At 43.0% G+C, this 19,255-nt stretch overlaps 1 protein-coding gene across 4 annotated transcripts in view; it reads left to right on the forward strand.

The window, feature by feature from the left end:
• LOC147632223 (uncharacterized) overlaps nucleotides 1-6,041 on the forward strand; it is a 37,750-nt gene extending 31,709 nt beyond the window's left edge. The window contains exons 4-6 of one of the 4 annotated variants that reach the window (XM_086808893.1): nucleotides 4,478-5,182; nucleotides 5,264-5,359; nucleotides 5,448-6,041. In XM_086808893.1, coding sequence (XP_086665019.1) covers nucleotides 4,478-5,182; nucleotides 5,264-5,359; nucleotides 5,448-5,588 — 942 coding nt within the window. In that variant the 3' untranslated portion in view covers nucleotides 5,589-6,041. Of the gene's footprint in view, nucleotides 1-4,477; nucleotides 5,360-5,447 lie in introns of all 4 variants that reach the window. The other 3 variants (XM_086808894.1, XM_086808890.1, XM_086808892.1) reach the window with 3 other exon arrangements.
• The last annotated feature ends 13,214 nt before the right edge of the window (nucleotides 6,042-19,255 follow it).

Here is a 19,255-nt window from a genome sequence, read left to right on the forward strand (position 1 = left end):
TGATTATACAATGAGGAAGTATTGAAAAGAAATGATACTGCACTAGGGACCAAGAGATGGGTTGTCCCCCCCCCCCCTCCTTGAAGGATATGTGTTGCCTTAAGGGAGTAAGAATTTTACAAGTACATAAAATGGGTGGATTGGCCCAGCCATACACCATCGTTTCTTCCAAAATGATTGAATATGAAAACAACTTACAAACACTATACTTGCCTACAAGTAGCCCAGCTACAAGTTAGCAATATGGTGCCCAGCACCCTTCACCAAGATTGCCTAGCAATCCCAGTTTCTTCAAATGTAGCTTAACTTCAATAAATCAACCACCTAATGGCTGAAAATCAGCCTTAGGAGAATGCCCAACACTTCCCAAGGGTTCTCCCGCATAGAACTTGTAGCAACCGGAGCATGTCGCATGCATGGGGGTTTCTGGCCATGCATGTCGTATGTATGGGGGTTTCTACCTATTTCTGACTATGCATGTCACATGCATGAGGATTTCTGACTATGCATGTCACATGCATGGAGGTTTCACATCATGGAGAAGAAGTTTATCAACAATACTTAGCTAGACTGTCATGCATGTATGCATAGAGATAGAAAACCCGCATAAGAGTGGGTTGCCTTTAAAATGTCAATTATTACTGTACAAGTCCATCAATACAAGTTAATTCAAGACATGTTATGCAACATACTAACCCATGGGTGCAATCCAGGCGTCCCCAGATCCATGAGCTTCTCATGCAATAAAATACAAGCATTGTCCAGGCAAACAAAACAATACACGCAAATAAAAATAAGCCATGCACACAAATGTATGCATTTAAACACATATTTTGGAAGAAACCCCATCTATTTATATGTTCTTAATATTTACAAGGGCTATGGTATTTGGCTCTCCAAGATCCATCAAATATCCATGGCATTATATATTGCATTTGGTTCTCCAAGATCCATCAAATGCTTAACATGCTTCAATGCAGCCAGGATCTCATAGATATAGCTAGCATACACATGCATAGGAAGCTTAACCATAAACTGAAAGAATGGCTGTAAATCAGGAAAAAACAGCAAATAGATCTTGCAAAGAAACACACGTGCAAGAAAACTTGTTATCTGCTGAAGTAGAGCACGAGGGCTGCCCGTAGGTGCATACAACCAACAGTAATAGCTGAATAATGATGTGCTAATGATGCTAACCCAAGCCACCTATTTATAGGTTGGACAAGAGCTGGTCGGCCAGTATAAAAACAGTGGGCTGGCCGACTATGCAAAAAAATACTAGAATAATGTTTAAAAAATAGGCAAAAATAGCAAAAAAATATCTAAAATAAGATGAATGCATGGCCTCATAAATCTGGCCAGATACAGCATGAAATATGCCCAATCTGGAGATGATAATGCCAACACCTCCTCTTCATTGCCAGATGGGCGGACCAACTCCAGCACGTTGAAGAAAGATCTCCAAAGAGTCTGAAGGAACAACCTCCTCATAAAAGGCACAAAGCTCGTGAAGATATGGTACATTTGAATACCAAGAAGGTCTTTGGAAGAAGCCACGAGAAGATATCGAAGACGAAACAATAGGATCAATCTGAAGAGAGAAGCCCTCAGGAGATGGAACCATAGATGGTACCTCCTTTGCATCTGCAACAAGTATCGGGACCGAAGCAGACTTCTCCTCTGAAGAAGAAGGAAATGAAACAACCACTGGAACAAACTGATCATCAGTGATAGTAGAATTTGCCAGGTTCAAAGTAGGGACATGCTCCAAGATAGTGGAAGATGCCTCCTCTGAAACATAAGAAGGAGAAGCAACTGCCAAAGTAGGAAGCTCGAGAATATATGAGGATATCTCGACAAAATCATCCACCTGCCCAGTAGAAGAACCACTATCCTCCTTTGAAAGAGACGAGAGAAAATCTGCAATAATAGCATCAGCATGAAACAACACAAGGGAAGGGAGATACTCATCCAAAGGAATTAGAGGAACTGATAAGGTCTCTATCAAAAACTCCTACAAATAATCCTCTGTTGCTGATAGGGCACTGACTTCTGAATCAGAACTCTCCTCTGTGACCACGAGGATGGACTCATCTTGCTTCTGTGAAGATGAAAGAACAGGGGGATCATAGACAGCAAGAAAAGCCATCTTAGCATGAGACTTCATACCCTCCTCTGTTGTTGGCGAAGTATCTTAACCATCTGTCGTGGGTGAAGTGTCTGAGTCATCGGAGGAGGACTCCTGTTTTGCTTTAGCTTTGCGGGAAGCAGCTTGCCTGGCAAAACATTTGGCCTTAGAATGACCAAGTCGGCCACAAAACTCACAAGATTCCTTCATCCTGGAACCCTTGTTGCTGTTAGAATCGTCGTCGTCAGAAGATGACTTTGTGGTGACTTTCTGCTTCTTGTTGGGAGTTCCCTTTTCCGCCTTTGCCTTTGTCCTTGCCCTTGTTAGAGGCAACAAAAGCAGACTCTGACTTGCCTTTTCCGCAAAGCATGCACTTGTCGTGGAGATAACTCACGACTTCCTCACAAGGGGGGAGAGGATCACGAAAATAGATGTGATCTTTGAAAGAGTCAAAGGATGATGGCAACTTACCGAGCAGTTTATTGATCGGGTTGTTGATCGAGCTCCCATACTCCTCAAGTTGCCTCTTGATCCTTGTGAATTCCCCAATCTTATCAATGATATTATCTGAGTCACTGATGGTGATCTTCTCAAGATCCGCCTCCAACTTAGCAATCTTCACGGAAGATACTGTCCCGAACCTCCTCTGAATCTCATTCCACATTTGACTGGCATCACTCCGGGAAGATATGAATTGTGCCTGGATAGATGGTGTCATACAATGGATGATGATGAGACGGGCCCGTGCATCCAGAACTCCACGAAACGCGGGATCCACCAAGTGAGGAGTGGTGACAGAGGGCCACACACCTGCTCCTTCAAGAAGCAATTGCGTATAAAACGACCAAGTATGGTTGTTGGTAGCAGTCAGCTTCATGGAATCACTCACTTGAGGGGGTGAATAGGATGGCACATGGGAAGGGGTTGGGATGAGGGTTTGTGGGAGGGGAGTAACAAGAGAAGTGGTGGTGGCGGGGAATATGGAAGGAAAAGAAACAGGAATCTGGGAATAAGGTAGAGAAATAGGAAGTTGGGAAGAAGAACCCTGTGAAGTTGGGGCTTGGGATCGGGGAGAAGAAAATAGAATCCCCGAGTGAGAAGAATGACTATGACAAGAAGCCATATCTCTGATAACGCAGCAAAATCCTCCTCTTCAACAAAGCTGATCAGAAAATCAGCAAACTCTTCCTCGAAAGCTGAGTGCAGCCAAGAGAAAGGAAGGAGAAGAAGGGATGGGAGGGTGGGAAACCAAAAGGAGAGGTAAGAAATGACTCCCCTGGGTTAAAACCCTGTTGTAACACCAAAATACGGGGCTGAGATCTGAAAATGCAGATCTCAGGCTGAAAACGCAGCACCTCTGTGGAAAACGCAGTTCCTCAATGGAAAACGCAAGTCCACAGCAGGAAAAACGCAGCTCCTTAGTGGAAAACGAAGCTTCTCAATGGAAAACGCAGGTCCACAGCAGAAAACGCAGCTCCTTTGTATATGTAGATGCGGTGGATCTTTGCATGCAGCAGCAGTAGATGTAGAAAACGCAGGTCCCTTTGCAACACTGGGCTTTGATATCATGAAAGAATGGCTGTAAATCAGGAAAAAACAGCAAATAGATATTGCAAAGAAACACACGTGCAAGAAAACTTGTTATCTGTTGAAGTAGAGCACGAGGGCTGCCCGTAGGTGCATACAACCAACAGCAATAGCTGAATAATGATGTGCTAATGATGCTAACCCAAGCCACCTATTTATAGGTTGGACGAGAGCTGGTCGGCTAGTATAAAAACAGTGGGCTGGCCGACTATGCAAAAAAATACTCGAATAATGTCTAAAAAATAGACAAAAATAGCAGAAAAATATCTAAAATAAGATGAATGCATGGCCTCATAAATCTGGCCAGATACATGCACATATATGCCCAATATGGAGATGATAATGCCAACATAAACATTCCATGGCTACATGTAGTGTCCAACACCCATGTCCATGGATAATATAGAATTTGCAATATGAATCCCGAGAAATTAGGGAGTAGTTACACGAAGAATGGATGGTGCATGTTGGCATTGGTATGTGACAGCATCCTTCATCCTTGTAACCTAGCATCTTTCTAATTGTATATCCTCTTTTCCTATGCATGCGGTGTATGGTGATGCTCCCTTTCTGCATGCTGCAATGCACAGGGTAGTCAAACTTGGTTTGCACGAGAAGCAGTGTGTGTGGGGAGGGGGGCACCTTGGCTTGTGTTGGCTATTGAAGCAGGGGGGATATTTGCTTGCATTCTTTAAAAAACTGATGCTTGTGTTTTTTGGGATTTTTATTTTAAAGGAAGATGGTTGTGCTTCATCTGTGCAGAGTTTGGCTGATAAGGCAAAGTCCAAGACGGTGCGCACAGTTGATGGAACAGTGACTACTTCTAAGTTGAATCAGTTGTCAGGGTCCTTGCAGTTAAACTCTGTACACAGGTCAACGAATCCCACTAGACCTGATACTCCAAAGCATTCTCAAGGGAAACTGCTCGTTCTGAAGGCCAGCAAAGATGGCGGCATAATGGCTGCCACTGCAGTAAACCCTGATGGAAACAATTCAACTCAAGTCTTGTCCCATGGAAATATTGGCCTAACTGCATCAACAATGAGTGCAGCAGGTTTGTCTGTCTCTGCCACTGGTGTTATTGGTCAGCGCAAGAAGCCTAATGATCGCAGAGCTGCTCCACAGCCAGGATCTGCAGGTCCAGATGCCTTGGCTGGATTGCGTGCGAAGGATCTTATGGAAGACAAGCGAGCTTCTATACAAGCGCAAAACAGAAGTGACTTTTTCAACGCACTGAGAAAAAAAGCTGCTGGCAATGGAAGTGCTTTCAATACCCTTAAATCTGATTCACTTCAGACAAAGAGTGATGTGGTAACATTAAGCGAATCTGCAATGCCTGAGGAAGCAGGTGTTCCCAGCCAGGGCTCTGAAGCAATAGAAAATGGTGTAGGTGAGGACTCTGTTTCTGTTGAGTATTTATCTCAGATTCACAGTAATGGAGACGTAGAACATACCCCAGGAAATGGCCTGATTACTGATCAGATAGGTAGCCTGGTAAAGGATTCTTCAGCTGTGGAAAAACCAGAGGAGAGTCTAGGTATGGACTCTGAGGAGGAGGAAGCAGCTTTCATGCGGTCTCTCGGTTGGGAAGAAAATGCAGAAGGTAGTGAGTTGACAGAAGAGGAGATAAATTCTTTCTATCAGGTCAGCCATTTCAAATGCTTTCTGCAGGTCTCTTCTGCTGTAATCATATGTTGTTTATTTTTGACTGTTTGGTGGACCTATTATTTAGCAGATGAGAGAGAGAAAGAAGCTACTTAACAACAAAGGCCATTACAATGTTGGCACGGAACATTCTGTGGGCAGTTTAGAGAGCTTGTCTTCTGGCATGTCTTCATCTGACTCTGATTCAGATGATGAACCATACACATGAAAAGGATCTCCCCCATTCAAGGGAAAATGACGAGTGTTGGCCAGAGTTTTGACATGTCCACAGGGAGGGTTTGCAAAAGGTGCAGCAATGTGTTGGCAGGAGTAGTGCCATAGTATGAGACCATTGATCAGTTCGTTTTCTCAGAAGGTGAGTTTGTTCCTTTGAAATGTAACTCTCATGGGGCTAATGAATAATCTTTATTTAGTGTGCACACTTCCATTGTACACAAACACATGCGCAAAGCCAGCGAATGGATGCAGGTTAGCCCTTATCAATGAGCAGTCTTGGGGCGGTCCTTCGAGAGTACTTCGTTTTTTTGACCCTGAGCATGAGAATTCTTGATTGCTGCTGTCTTGTGCAGCATGTCTCTTCAGATTCAATGAACAGTCGCCTTTTTATCACAAAAATGCATGGCATTTGGTAGATATGGAATTGAGTGCTTTGTTTTCTCTACTTTAATCGCAACGTTACCTGCTGGCTTTGCATCGATGGGGTATAGTGGCCGCTAGTAAAAGACTCCGTTTTTAGACCTTTATAGCTTCTTGTTATGATAACTAGGTTATATATTAACAATGCTCATTGTTCCCCATCATTTCTTTAGTGATTTACCCTCTCCAACTTGTGAATGTTGAAGTGTTGAGCTGACTATGCAACTGCAATAATCATAATGGAGGGTTGCCTTGCATGCGTTTAGCCATGGTGAAAGGATGTGGGAGTTGTTGCCGTGAAGGCTGAAGGTGGTGCTGTCCACCCGATGTCTGTATTACTACTTTTTCCTTGGTCATTGTTACCTTGGCTCCTGATTTCTGACTGTTAGGTTTAATGTTACGTTTGATTGCTAATGAAGTGGGTACTAGGGCACAGGATGTGTCTTTGTGGGTAGGTTACTCTGAATTTTGATCTGTACATCTAACATTAAATTTTGTAGTGTTTTTTGTTGTTCTAGAAAAAAATCAGAGACATATATGTGGCTGTTGGCTGTTGGCTGTTCTCAAGATTTAAAAAAAATCCAATGGAGATGGACAAGTGTTCAAAAAACGCACTGTTATTATTTGTTCATGCTTGTTTCAGTCATCAATTCTTAGTTGCATTGCGAGTGCAGAGCATTAACCATACATTGGTGAGGTGTTCCCATTGTACTATGTCATGAGTGGTAAGGTTGGTATGTAGATGCCTAAATACTAAGTGTGCACAATGAAAGGAATTTGAATGTAATGTGAACTTAAAATTAAGCGCCTTGGCCTCCACACACACTCTCCCCCCCCCCCCCCCCCCCCCTTTTTTTTCTACTGTTTGACATCCAGTCATTTATGGATCATATGTGATCATTGTTGCCCTAATGGATCCTCTGGGCCTTTTGTAGACGTTTAATATGACTCTCTACCTCCTCCCGCTCAGGGTCGGGATTATCTAGTAGTAAGGGAGTTCACTCAAGTAATTCGTGATTATCTAGTAGTAAGGGAGTTCACTCAAGTAATTGAGAGAATTTGTGTGAGTGCACTCACTCACACTACAGCTGGTAAGGGAGCCCATTCAAATAATTGGGAGAAATCTGTCAGTGCACTCACACTCTACAGCTGGTAAGGGAGCCCACTCAAACAATTGGGAGAAATCTGTTAGTGCACTCTACAGCTGGTAAGGAAGCCCTGTCAAATAAGTGAGGAATCTGTCAGTTCACTATGTCACCCTACAGCTGAAAGTGGGTACATCAGTTTTGCCATGGTGTAGACTTCACTCATCTCATCATTTGAGAAAACTCTGATGGGTCGAAGAGAGCTCTTCTTTTCAGTTTTTCCATGGTAGGAGACTGCAGTCATCCCATGAATTGAGAGCCTGATGGATTGAAGGGAGTTAATAATGAAAAGTGTTTTCAAATTACTGTGCATTGTCCTTTTAAGCCAGTGGTACCTATTCAATTGTTCAGCGTGGCTGGGTGCCATAGGATCATAAGCACTACATAAATCTTCATGTGAACCAAATGAATACCTAATAGGATCTCAATAGCCAGCTTGTTCGAATGCAATTGCTGGTCTCATCATCCGAACGGGTCATGAGTTTGCACTTATAAACGGGTTGTGTTTAAAGAAACTCTTCAAGAGGGTTCGATATGCAAAGGGTCATAAAAGGCAGTTTGACATGGAACTCTTGGATTGCTTAACATAATATGTGACTTTGGGTTGTGTTTAAAGAAACTCTTCACGAGGGTTCAATATGCTTTATTATGAAACGTCCAAAGGGTCATAAAAGGCAGTTTGACATGGACTCTTGGATTGCTTAACAGAATGTGACTTTTAAAACTTATCAACATGAATTTGAAGGTGCCATGCACGTGCACTAGAAAGAAGTGCTGGTTCCATGAACACCTTCAAGGGAACAAAGGGGGGGAGATAAAGGAATGCAGGTTAAAAAACTGATCATTTTACTTAGCACTGTAACGTGATTCGGAGATGCTGAAGAGATGATTGACTTGTGGATCATTTTACGTTGCCATGTAGCATGGGTTGCCACTAAATTAGGCGGCTATTGGACCATTGTGGCTAACTTTGCTATGTTGAAGCTTTTTGGGACCATTACGGAATTCTAACTAAGGAGATGAATTGAGTAAAATAACAAAAGAGCATAGGGTCAAGTAGGTTGTCAACATGTGCACAGCAATATTGACAATTTGGTAAGGGTACTCGTGGAAGAGAGTAGACTTAGTTCCATGCAAACTGAGGAGGTGAGTTGACCAAAATAACAAATGATCATAGGTAGGTTGTCAACTCGCACACAGCAATATTGACAATTTGGTAAGGGTACTCTTAGAAGGGCGTATACTCAAAAGAAATTTAAGGACTATGATTATGTGGTAAGGGTACCCACTCATAAACTCTGTTTACTTATCTTAAAAATTGCATTTGACATGGTGCAGAGAAGGATGATTGAGTTGGTATCTAACACAAACTAGCCAGATGCTCAGTATGATAATTGAGTTCGAATCCTACACAAACTAGCCTATACACAATTATCTGAAGAGGTCAACTGTTGGGTGCACATGGAGGTAGAATTTAGAGATGCTCTGCAGCAGTGACGTGTGAAACAAAGCTGCTCTCTGTTACCCACCCTCTTTGTGCTCAAACCCATGTTGCTAGACTAAAGAACATAACCAAGCCATGCATATAAGTAGGAGGTATTCATTTTTTTAAATGTTGATGATCTGGTTCTTATGCTCTCTTCTTCTGATTTGTCAGCCCATGATCCCCTACATTTTCCCAACCTCCACCTTTTTTTGTTTCAAGTTAAAAAATGTGTACAAGAATAGATTGTGACTAAGACCTTGTTTAGGTCAAGGCCAAGTCCTCACAATCCTGTGAGTGCTGAGACGTGCCTGAGCCTCTGCTAATTGCCATTACCCTACTACTACCACTCCTCTCTCTTGGCAAGGCATTGTTGCATATAGATGTGCCAAGTGTGTGATGGGAAGAATACAATGCCAAGTGCTCCTATGAACTATGTTGCTACTTCCACCGCAAACAAGTAGAGTTACAGAAGAACCGTCTTGCATTTTGCATGACTTGCACAAAAGAAATAAGTGTTTCTTTAGTATTTAAAATTGGTGGATCACAAAGGAGGTTTTGTGTTTAGCATGAGTAATTGGGTGAGGCTACCGGCTCCTGTTGTGAGGTGGGATTTCTATCCGAAGGGACTTGGTGCCTTGAGGGTATGCTAGCCCGCCCCGAATATAATGCATCTATATGGGGAGGAGGTGCAAGGCGGGGAGGGCAACCCCCGGGGCACTCGGCACCCACGGAACCTCGCCGGCACCCGGGAAAGCCTAACGTGCCTAGGAACGCACTCACGCACCGGGTAGGCACGTTAGGCCTTCCCGGGTGCCGACGAGGTTCTGTGGGTGCCGAGTGCCCTAGGGGTTGCCCTCCCCGCCTTATAGATGCATTATATTCGGGGCGGGCTAGCATACCCTCAAGGCACCAAGTCCCTTAGGACAGAAATCCCACCTCACACCTGTGTGTTGTTTTTATTACAAAGGGGGATTTAATGTCTTTATGTAAGTAAGCGGAGTGACTATTATGAAGTGGTTCCTTCTTGATAGAAGGAAGTTTGGTCACCGAGACAGGTCATTGGTTATTCTAATTGATTACCAGGGTAGCAAACGCTTCAATCTTATCGGTGGAAGCTAGAGCATATGCGCAAATTTGATGTTATATTTGGAGGAGCATGAATGTTAATGTTTGATCCATGCAACTATTTTTATATATGAGCTTTTGCATATTAACCCTTTTGTGAATGTTTCATTAACCTTGGTCCTTGCTTAGAAATAGGTTTTGTTCAGAACAACCAAATGTATGTCTCCGTTAGGGTGGGGGCTTTGAGTATGCATATAACGCACCTTGATGATGGATGTTGATTATGACCAAAGTTTAGTAATAATACTATAATTGATTATGACCAATAATAATTAAAAATATCGTTGAGGTCGGGAGCATCTGCTACCTATTCTTGAACTAGGGACACCTTGTGTAGCAAAGCTCAAAAAGGTGGACTCAAACGCCATGGCAGTCGGTACATATTAAAATTGTGACTCATTAAATAATAGTCTACTTCTTTGGCCAATAATATTCATCATCATTCAAGGTGATATCAAGGAGTTGATATATGTTTATTCTTTTGTAATGCTTTAGTTTGTGCCATTTCTTGGCTTAAATTGTCACTGCTTTTTTATAGAGGTTTTCTTGAGATGTCTTTCAAAGCGATCACCTAGACAATAAATATTGATTTTTAAAGAACCTATTTCCAAAAAAGATTTTGAATTCACATTTTAATATTTAAACACTATGCATATCAAATATTGGTTTGCCAGGTCTTTTCTTTATGAAACAAATATAATTCAAATTTTGAGTTCAATTTTGCAAAAGAATGGCTTGGTTTTTGAACCCAATTTGATTTCTCAAAATGACAAAATGACTTCGTCTATTTCAAAAAAGTACATCTAGGCTGAACATGGTTCTATATTTTAAACAACTTGTTAGGAAGTATCTCCCTGCTAAAATCTTGGGCTTACCACCTTAGTATAACTGCCATAAGCTTCTAAATTCTGCTTACAAACCTCATATTTTAATTTCCTTTTGTGTTTATTCTTTCAATTTTACTCACATGTTGATACCCCCCCCCCCTCTCTCTCTCTCTCTCTCTCTCTCTCTCAAATGTAGTTTATTCCTTCAATTAGTACTCACCTATTTGATATTCAAAATTTATAATAAAATTAGTATATTTTATGAGTGTTTTGTTGATGTTCTAATGTGAATTTGTGATCATAAAGAATGTAATATGGTGGTTAATGAGCCCTAATCTTATGATTAAATAATCATGAATAAGAATAAATTTAGACAACAAATCAATTGTATCTCAATTAACCCCACTAATAGAAATTTAACACAAGAGAGGACTTCCTCCACCACACAATGGTTTCCTTACCATTGTGGTGGAGGAAGTCCTCTCTTGTGTTAAATTTCCAATAGTGGGGTTAATTGAGAGAGAGTGTTGCTTTGATTTGGTGTTTAAATTTATTCTCTTTAATGTTTATTTAATCATAAGATTAGGGTCCATTAATCCACCACATTACATGAAGTCAAGTCAATTTTGTATTACATTTTTTATTTATGAGCATAATGATTTATTTTTATATTTTGCTAACTATGTTTTGACTGACTAAATAGTTTTTAAAATTTTAAATTAACAACTCATTCTGATAGTGTAGGATTATTGCACTTGTGTTTAAGCTAATGATCCACTAAAAGTATAAATATGAAAAAGGAGTTTGGTGATTGTAACACAAAAAACATAATTACAATGCTTTAAAAAATATGATGATCTATAAAATAATAAATTTTATTATTCTTTTGATTATACAAAATACCCTTAACTTTACAACTATATGAATTACCTTAAATTTTCAAGGGAATGAAATTTTTACACTCTTTTTTTTTGGGTTATTTTCAAGAATCGAGTTACATAGTATACATTTAAAAATTCAGCCAAAAAGTGCATTAAAGTTTTTTTAAAAAGAATATTCATCAAGACTCCAAAGTCCACAAAATATGACCCATTTTGCTCATGATAGTGTTTCATATAATGTCCCAAAGACCATGTGTCAAGAACAAAAAATGCATACACCTAATTTTAAGGACCTTAATAACTACCCTTTTTTTTCCACGTTAGAGGTACATCTTAAATTTTTGGCACAATGATTCCATTGTTTTACTAAGGTTAAGGATGTGCACCTTCTTTTAAAAGAAAACTATGCTCAAACTATGGTTAATGATGTGCACCTTCTTTTAAAAGCAAACTATGCTTGAAATGTAACATCTACACATACTTTACCTATGTGGAAAAAATCCATGTGGGAGTATGTACTTGAAATGATTTCATGTGCTTGAAGAGACAAGTTAGAGGCTAGGTGCAACACCTAGCAAGAAACCACCACCACTTCTATGCATACACCTAAAATGATTTCATGTGCTTGAAGACAAGTTAGAGGTTAGGTGCAACACCTAGCAAGCAACCACCATCACTTCTATGTATACACATGGATAACCATGCATGGAGACAAAGTAGTAAAGGCTAGGTGTAACGCCTAGCAAGCGCAACCTGTTCACCAACTTAAACATGCTACCTTGCACAAGAGAGGGAGAGAAGAAGAGAAGGGTTGGTTTTGGTGTCTAGCACTTAGCCAACCCTAATGAGGGCTAACTCCCCTATGCGAGGCCACTAGGGGCTCACTCCACCTCCACTTGTGTCACCCAAATGGAGCTTACACAAGCTAGGTAGTGAGCAAAGAGGAAGGGAGCTATGGAGAGCTCAACCTGTACTCTATGCCTTTGTGTGCAAGAGTGATATCAAGAAGAAGACAAGAAGAGGGAGAAGACAAGAAGACAAGAAGAGGGAGAAGACAAAGCAAGACAAGAACCATCACCTACATGCAACCACAATCAAGCAAGCAAGCATAAACAAACACAAGCCTATCACCATAGCCACAAGAGAGTGTGTGAGAGAGAGAAGGCAAACTCAATTGTGACAATGGGATTGTCCCTTTTCATATTTAATAAGACACTTATATACATAAACTCTCTTTTACAATGGCCGACCACCCATTTAACAATTGGGGGCCCAAAATTGATTTCCTAGCTCTATGTACACCTATGGGTGGCATTACACAAGTCGTAAGCTCGATCATCCCATATATCTTTTACATGAAGTGCTTAGCGCTGTTACATAAAAACGAGTTACAAGAACCATAACCATGCTTAGAAATGATGTTAACTAGTGTGGTTAACATACCCCCTTCCCTAATTTAGATCCATCCTCGGAGCAAGGAGACTCAGCGGTAGTAGATGGAATAAGTTTGGATGAAGTCGTACCACGATTTAGCATGCGGGGGGGGATTGATATGGAAGACTTTGTAGCTGGTCCAAAATGTAGTCTCCACCATGTCTTCAAAAGTCTGCAAGCACCTTGTGGGCATCCATTGGATGTGATCGTAGTAGCTGAATAATTGCTTCAAGGTCGGGCCTTTGTTGAGATAGAAGGCAAGGCCTTGGCTGCCCTCGTAGTAATGGTTCCAATCCGGAAAGGCCTCCAAGAGCATGATGATCAAGTTGAAGAAGCGGATGGTTGCTACAATGGCTGGGGTTGGGGACCTGATCGTAGGGGCAAACGATAAATTGCAAGCATCTTTGTCAGCATGGTGGTCTCTGTGTATGGGCTCTGGGGGGGGATGTCAGTGGGGCGAACAAAGGAAAGTTGTACAGTAGCTTGGGGTTTGCTTCTGGAATAAGTTCCAAGCCCATCATCTGCAGATAGGAAGGTATGCCGGATTCATCTACAGGTGACAGGGGTGTCTTGCAGTATTGCTCCGAGATGTAGGGCTTCAGGAGAAAAGGTCGATGCCAAACGGGCTACTTGCCCATGAGTTTGAAGGTTATGGGGCGAGCATTGGAAGGGGGCCGCTAGTAGCTGCCACGTTGTCGACGTGGATGTTGGAGGCATCATGTTTGGCATCTAGATAAGGCTGAGGGACATGGATGTCTAATCAATCTACAAGCCTATTGATTGGGACATGGTGAGGGGAAAAGGGAAACAGTTGTGGTGGAAGTGGTTAGACCCTTAGAAATGGCAACGAGGTTGAGGGTGTCGTCGGTGGTGGGGTGCCTGTATCTGATTAGGTTAGCCCAATTGATGACGTTGGTAAGTAAGAGGGTTGGACAAGAAGGTATAAAAGGGAGGCAGGTTTGGAGAAGGAGATTTGGGATTGAAAAAGAGGGTGACGCGAGGAAGGAGATGGAGTCGGATGGAATTTTGTTGAGGATATAGGAAAGGGTGGCGGGGGGGATGGTGGTCGTGGAAGATGTCGTGTTGGAGGAGGTTAAGGTGGAGGGCGTAGTGGTTTAGGTCAAGGATTTGGTTGGGGTTTTCAGAGGATTGGTGAGGCAAGGGAGCTTCGTGGGGTGGAGTCCATCAACGCATAACCTTGCACTCGATCGTGCTTGGTACTGGCCTGGAAGGTGTGGGTTGAGGGAGAGTGGCATGGGCGTCTGTGTCTTGCTGTAAGTCCTTTTGGAAAAGGGTGTCCTCTGCCACTTCTCTGTATTTGTTGAAGGATAGGCGGAGGCTGTTACCTTCATCCTTGACGTGAGCAGCTCTCTGTTTGGGTTGGTGGTGGGCTTCGATTTGGGCGAGGGCCAGGGCTTGGGTTGCATGCTACTTAGCTTCTTGGGCGGCTTGTAGTTGTTGCTGGAGGAGCTCGTTGACCCCTCTTGTTGTGAGGGTAGTGGCGAGGGTGGCCTTATGGTCCTCTAAGGACACATGGAGTTGTTGGTTGGTGAGCATAGCTTCATGGAGAGTTTCTTATGTCTACTGTGTGTGCTGGTTGGCCTTGGTGATGAGTATTTGCTATTGGGCGGTCGTGACTTGCTCCTACTGTCTCTGCATGTAATCTATCATAGATGTGAGCAGCTCTCGAGCAAGGTTGGAAAATTCTTGTGCAAAATCCGGGACAGCGCCATGGGTCAAGCGGATGCCCTTGAAGTAAGCACCTTGGGAGCAAAAATAATGTGGACACCCTTCGTTGCGCCCACATAAGGTGGAGAGTCTGGGGGTGGCCCTTGCTGTCGATAACCTGCCATGTAGCCTGGTTTGCATCATATGTTTCAATGAAGTAAAGGCAGTTGAGAGGATCTGGGCCCCAAGACTGAAAGAGTGGGTAAACCGTCGAGCCCTACTATGGCAAGATTGGTTATGGCACTATAATGAGGTTATGTATAATAGAGCAACTTGTGCTCAACCTTGTAGTTATTCTTCACGAGGCTATGGACAGCGTGGCCGCTAACTTGCCGCCATGAGGTTCTCACCCAAGTGGGAGGACTGGGTAGGGTGCTTCTCGTACTCCTCAAAATGGGGACCGATAGGTCGCTTCTTCTTCTAGGGTGTATGAGGGAGGACCTCATAGGAGGAGTAACAGTGGGCGGGGTCTGCCATGCTCTTGAGGATAAAAAACTGGTATGGGAGTGTGAAAGCTTGGGAGAAAAAATTGCAAGCGTTTGGCTAGGGGAGAGAGAGAAAAGTGAGTGAGATGAGGTGGTGGGCCAATCTTATAGATTTCTTAGGAAGTGAACGGCTGGCTAAAGAGCGTCCAGCCGTGGGCTAAAGAGAGTGAAAGGCCATGGCTAAGTAGAGTGAATGGCCGTGGATTCATGAGTGAATAGCCGTGTCCTCATGTGAGTGCGTGTCTTAGAAAATGATGAGGGAACAATTATGTCAGCATTTTACAAGCGAACGGCCGTGGCTTCAAAGATTGTTTTTGTTTTAATTTTTTTTGGCACCTTGTAACCAAGTTTTGTACCTCCTTGCCTAGTTCGCAAGAGTGAGAAGGTGGCTCCAATCAGGTTTTGGCGAGGTTGATAGCTCCATCGAGATCTTGGAGGCTTCATTGGAGGGAGCAATTCGGGAAAGGGGGGTTGGAGAAGCTAAGGTTGAGTGGGGGTGCATCGAGGAAGTCAAATGATAAGGACTGGTGGAGTAGCTGAGGTGGAAGGTATATCATTGTTGGAGACAGTAGACAAGGGCTGTATTGCCGTTGCTTCCTCCTGAAGCTTTGCTTTCCCTTTGTCCCGCATAGTAGTAGTAGTGGTTGTGGTAATGGAGGCTATCTTGGGCCACCATTGGAATCTTTGGGGTTCCGGGATCACGGGAGTAGGAACGGTGCACATTGGTTTTGTCGGGTACCCAGATGTGCCGATTGCATTCATAGAAGTGTTAAGCTCTTAGGAAAGGCTTAGGGATCCACTTGTAGGTGGTCATGGGGTGAGGACAAGGTTGGTGCCAATGATGGTTTTGCTGAACATTAAAGGTCTTTGCCGGGGGTCCTTTGCATCATATTGGCTTGGGGTTGTCTTATGGGAGGGCAGAGCGAGGTACGAGTCGGTGGTTTTGCCGGGGTGTGAATCGGAGAAGTGAATCGCCAGGGAATCCACAGAGTGTAGCGCCCTCATAATAGCCTTGGGTTTGTTGCAAGGAGCTTATTGGGCACCCATGAGTGAGGTTTGTTGGGTTGGGTGTAGCAGGGCCAAAGTTGTACTTGCTGCCGGTTGTAGTTAGTCTTGTTAGTGGGGTTAGCAGTGGTAGTGGTCTCCTTGTTGTGGGTTTGTTGAGGGGAGTGGGTATTCATTATGGGAAGGGGCTTGTTTTTGGGTGTCATGGTTTTATGTTGGTCGGGGGGCGAAGGTGATTGTGGTTAGTGGAAGAGAGTGGTTGACATGGGGCTGGTGATCGGATGACTAGGGTTCTTCCTCTTCATTAGGATTGTAACTTGTTGGCTTGAGGCCAACTGCTTGTTGTTCCTTGCATCCCAATCAAATTTGACATCGGTTGTGTCCCATACATCCATGCCCTAGAAGGATCGCTTCGTGCATTGTCCCTGTGCAGGCATCACATAAAACTTTCCTTTCAAGGGGTTATTGCCAATGTGAAACAGAGTTGTAGTTGTGCCTTGGATCGATTGTGAAGCAACAGTAGTAACCGTGGCTGGGGTGCTCATTAATGGGGGGCTCCTGAGGGAGTGCCATGTGTCATAGGAGATAAGATTATAATTAGCTCATGTATCAACAAGCGATAATTTTTGTGTGAAACTTGTTGGGGTGGTCATTACTAACCACAACCATGCGGGTTTCACTTCCCAGTCCTTTTCTTCGAGGTCCACTATGTGGGCTATGTTTACCATGATGTTTTTGCCCCTTGAGTTTTGCTTGCCGCTCTTTTGCTTCGTGTTGTGCCATTTCTTTCATTGCCTCGTGCTGTATCTTTTGCTATTTTTAACATGAATGACCCTTAATGTGGTTTCAATGAGTGGCCCATAGTAGCATTTTAGTTTGCTTCCATTGAAATATCCTGCCATCTCGACGTCGTTCGAGTGTTTCTATGTGCACTTTTCCTTGCGAGGTTTTTTAGCGACTAGGAAAGGTCCGATCCCCTTGAATTTAAGTTTTTTTTGTGTGATTTTTAGTGCTGTAAAAAAGGAGGACCATATCTCCCGATACTCATTTCCTTGTCTTTGAGTTGGTCTCATCAAACCACTGTTTATGCCTTAGCTTTTCTATAATCGTGCGGTACATGGCTCTAAGGCGTGTTTCATTAAGTCAGAAGCTTAGGAGATTGCATGTGAGTTCTTCCCATACTGCGACCCTTAATCTGGGTACTAAAAATTTCATAAGCATGACAACGTCAGTGCCATAGGTCAAAGTGAAGGGCATCGTATTTGTGCCAGCAGCTTTGTACGCTGTGCGATACGTCCAGAGTGCAACGGGAAACTTTAGTTCCCAATTGTTTCAGTTGGCCTCGACTATCTTGGTCAAGATAGCACATAGAGTTTTATTCGTGCTTTTTGCTTGGCCATTGGCTTGGGGGTAGTAAGGGGATGAGTTTTTTATGAATGACCAAGAGTTCTTGTAGCAAGAATTGTATCACTTCATTAATTAAGTCGTTGCCATTGTCACTCACCAACTCAGGCAGGCATCCAAAACGAGTGATTACATACTCATAAAGGAATTTTATAGTGGAACTTGCATCAGCTTTGCGGGTGACTCTAGCTTCAACCCATTTCGTACAATAGTCCATGGTTGTGATATATCGCACCTGAGTGTGGCAAGCCGCTAGATTGATGGTCCTACAAAGTCAATGCCCCAATTCTCAAATAGTTGTAAGGACACAATTGGGTTCACATGCATTCTATCCTTAGTTTGGGGAATTGCCGCTCGTTGGCATTCATTATAATATTTGATATATTCCCCAGCGTCCCTAAATAAGGTGGGCCACCATAGTCTTGCTAGGAGGATTTTTTGAGGAGTAATGTCTGCTCTGCAAAGTGTCCACCAGCACCTCCAGAGTGGGCCTGCTCTAGAAGAAAGACATATTCATTTTCTCAGACATAACATCTCATGATTCTGTCATTTCCTTGCCTATAAAGTTGCCCTTTAATCAACTGATAGGGGCCATGCTTTTTAATGAGGCATCTTGCGCAATCCTTGTTGAAGAGTGGTTCGGTGGGTAGGCCGTTGGGAAGGAAGTGTGCAATTTCCTCTCCCCATTTAGGAATTAAGCATAGCTGGAATAAGGCGGCATCTGGCAGGTCATCATCATCAACACCCACTCGTGGCTCACCATTGGGGATGTGTGACATATGGTTAGCCAAAACATGCTACGAGCCTTTCCGTGCACTAACAATGAAGTCAAACTCAAATAGAACTAGCAACCATCTGGTGATTCTACCAGTGGTACGGGGTTTATTTATAAGGTAAAGGAGAGCTTGATGGTCCACAAAGAAAATGAACTGTCGCCACCAAAAGATAATGGCAAATTTTTTTAACCATGTAGACCATGGCTTATCCCTTTCTTTTTGTGGTGGTATAGTTTCATTCTGCCTCATTTAGTTGGTGATGACTGACAAAGCTAAGAGGGAATTCCCTATTGTGTTCCATGCCGGGTTGAGCGATTATGCACCCAATCGATGTGAACATGGATTATGATATCCCAATTGGGGGACCTCGGAATGGGGGCGCTTGCCAAGGCTTTCTTTAGAGTATTGACACCTATTGGCACTCCTCTGTCCATTCAAAGATTATTAGGAGTTTATAGAGGGGATGAGCAATGTCAGCGTACATGAAGACAAAGTGCCGATAACACCTGATGTGTCCCATGAAGTGCTGGACTCCTTTGAAATTGGTCGACGTTGGTAGCTCCACAATGAGGCGCACCTTACTGTCATTCGTTGAGATTCCATGTTTTGAGACAATGTGTCCCAAGATTACTCCATGCCAAACCCAAAATTGGCATTTGAGAGGATTGAGAGAGATTCGGTAGAGTCGGCATCTCTCTAGCACTTTTTGTAAACATTCTAAATATGATTTCCATGTAGAGTTGACATAGAAGTCATCCACGAAGACTTCTAGGAATTTTTGCCTAAAGATATTCCTTATAGGCCGTGCACATTAGGCATTGGAAGGTGCCTAGGGTTTTGGTTAGCCCAAATGGCATGACTCAATACGCATACATGCCTCTCTCGGTAGCAAAAGACTTTTTATGTTGATTCTTCGGATCGATCAACATACTTAGAAAATCCA

Source organism: Cibotium barometz, chromosome 14 (assembly GCF_041138505.1).
Source record: "Cibotium barometz isolate CiBa-2024 chromosome 14, ASM4113850v1, whole genome shotgun sequence".
In the NCBI taxonomy this organism is placed as follows: Eukaryota; Viridiplantae; Streptophyta; class Polypodiopsida; order Cyatheales; family Cibotiaceae; genus Cibotium; species Cibotium barometz.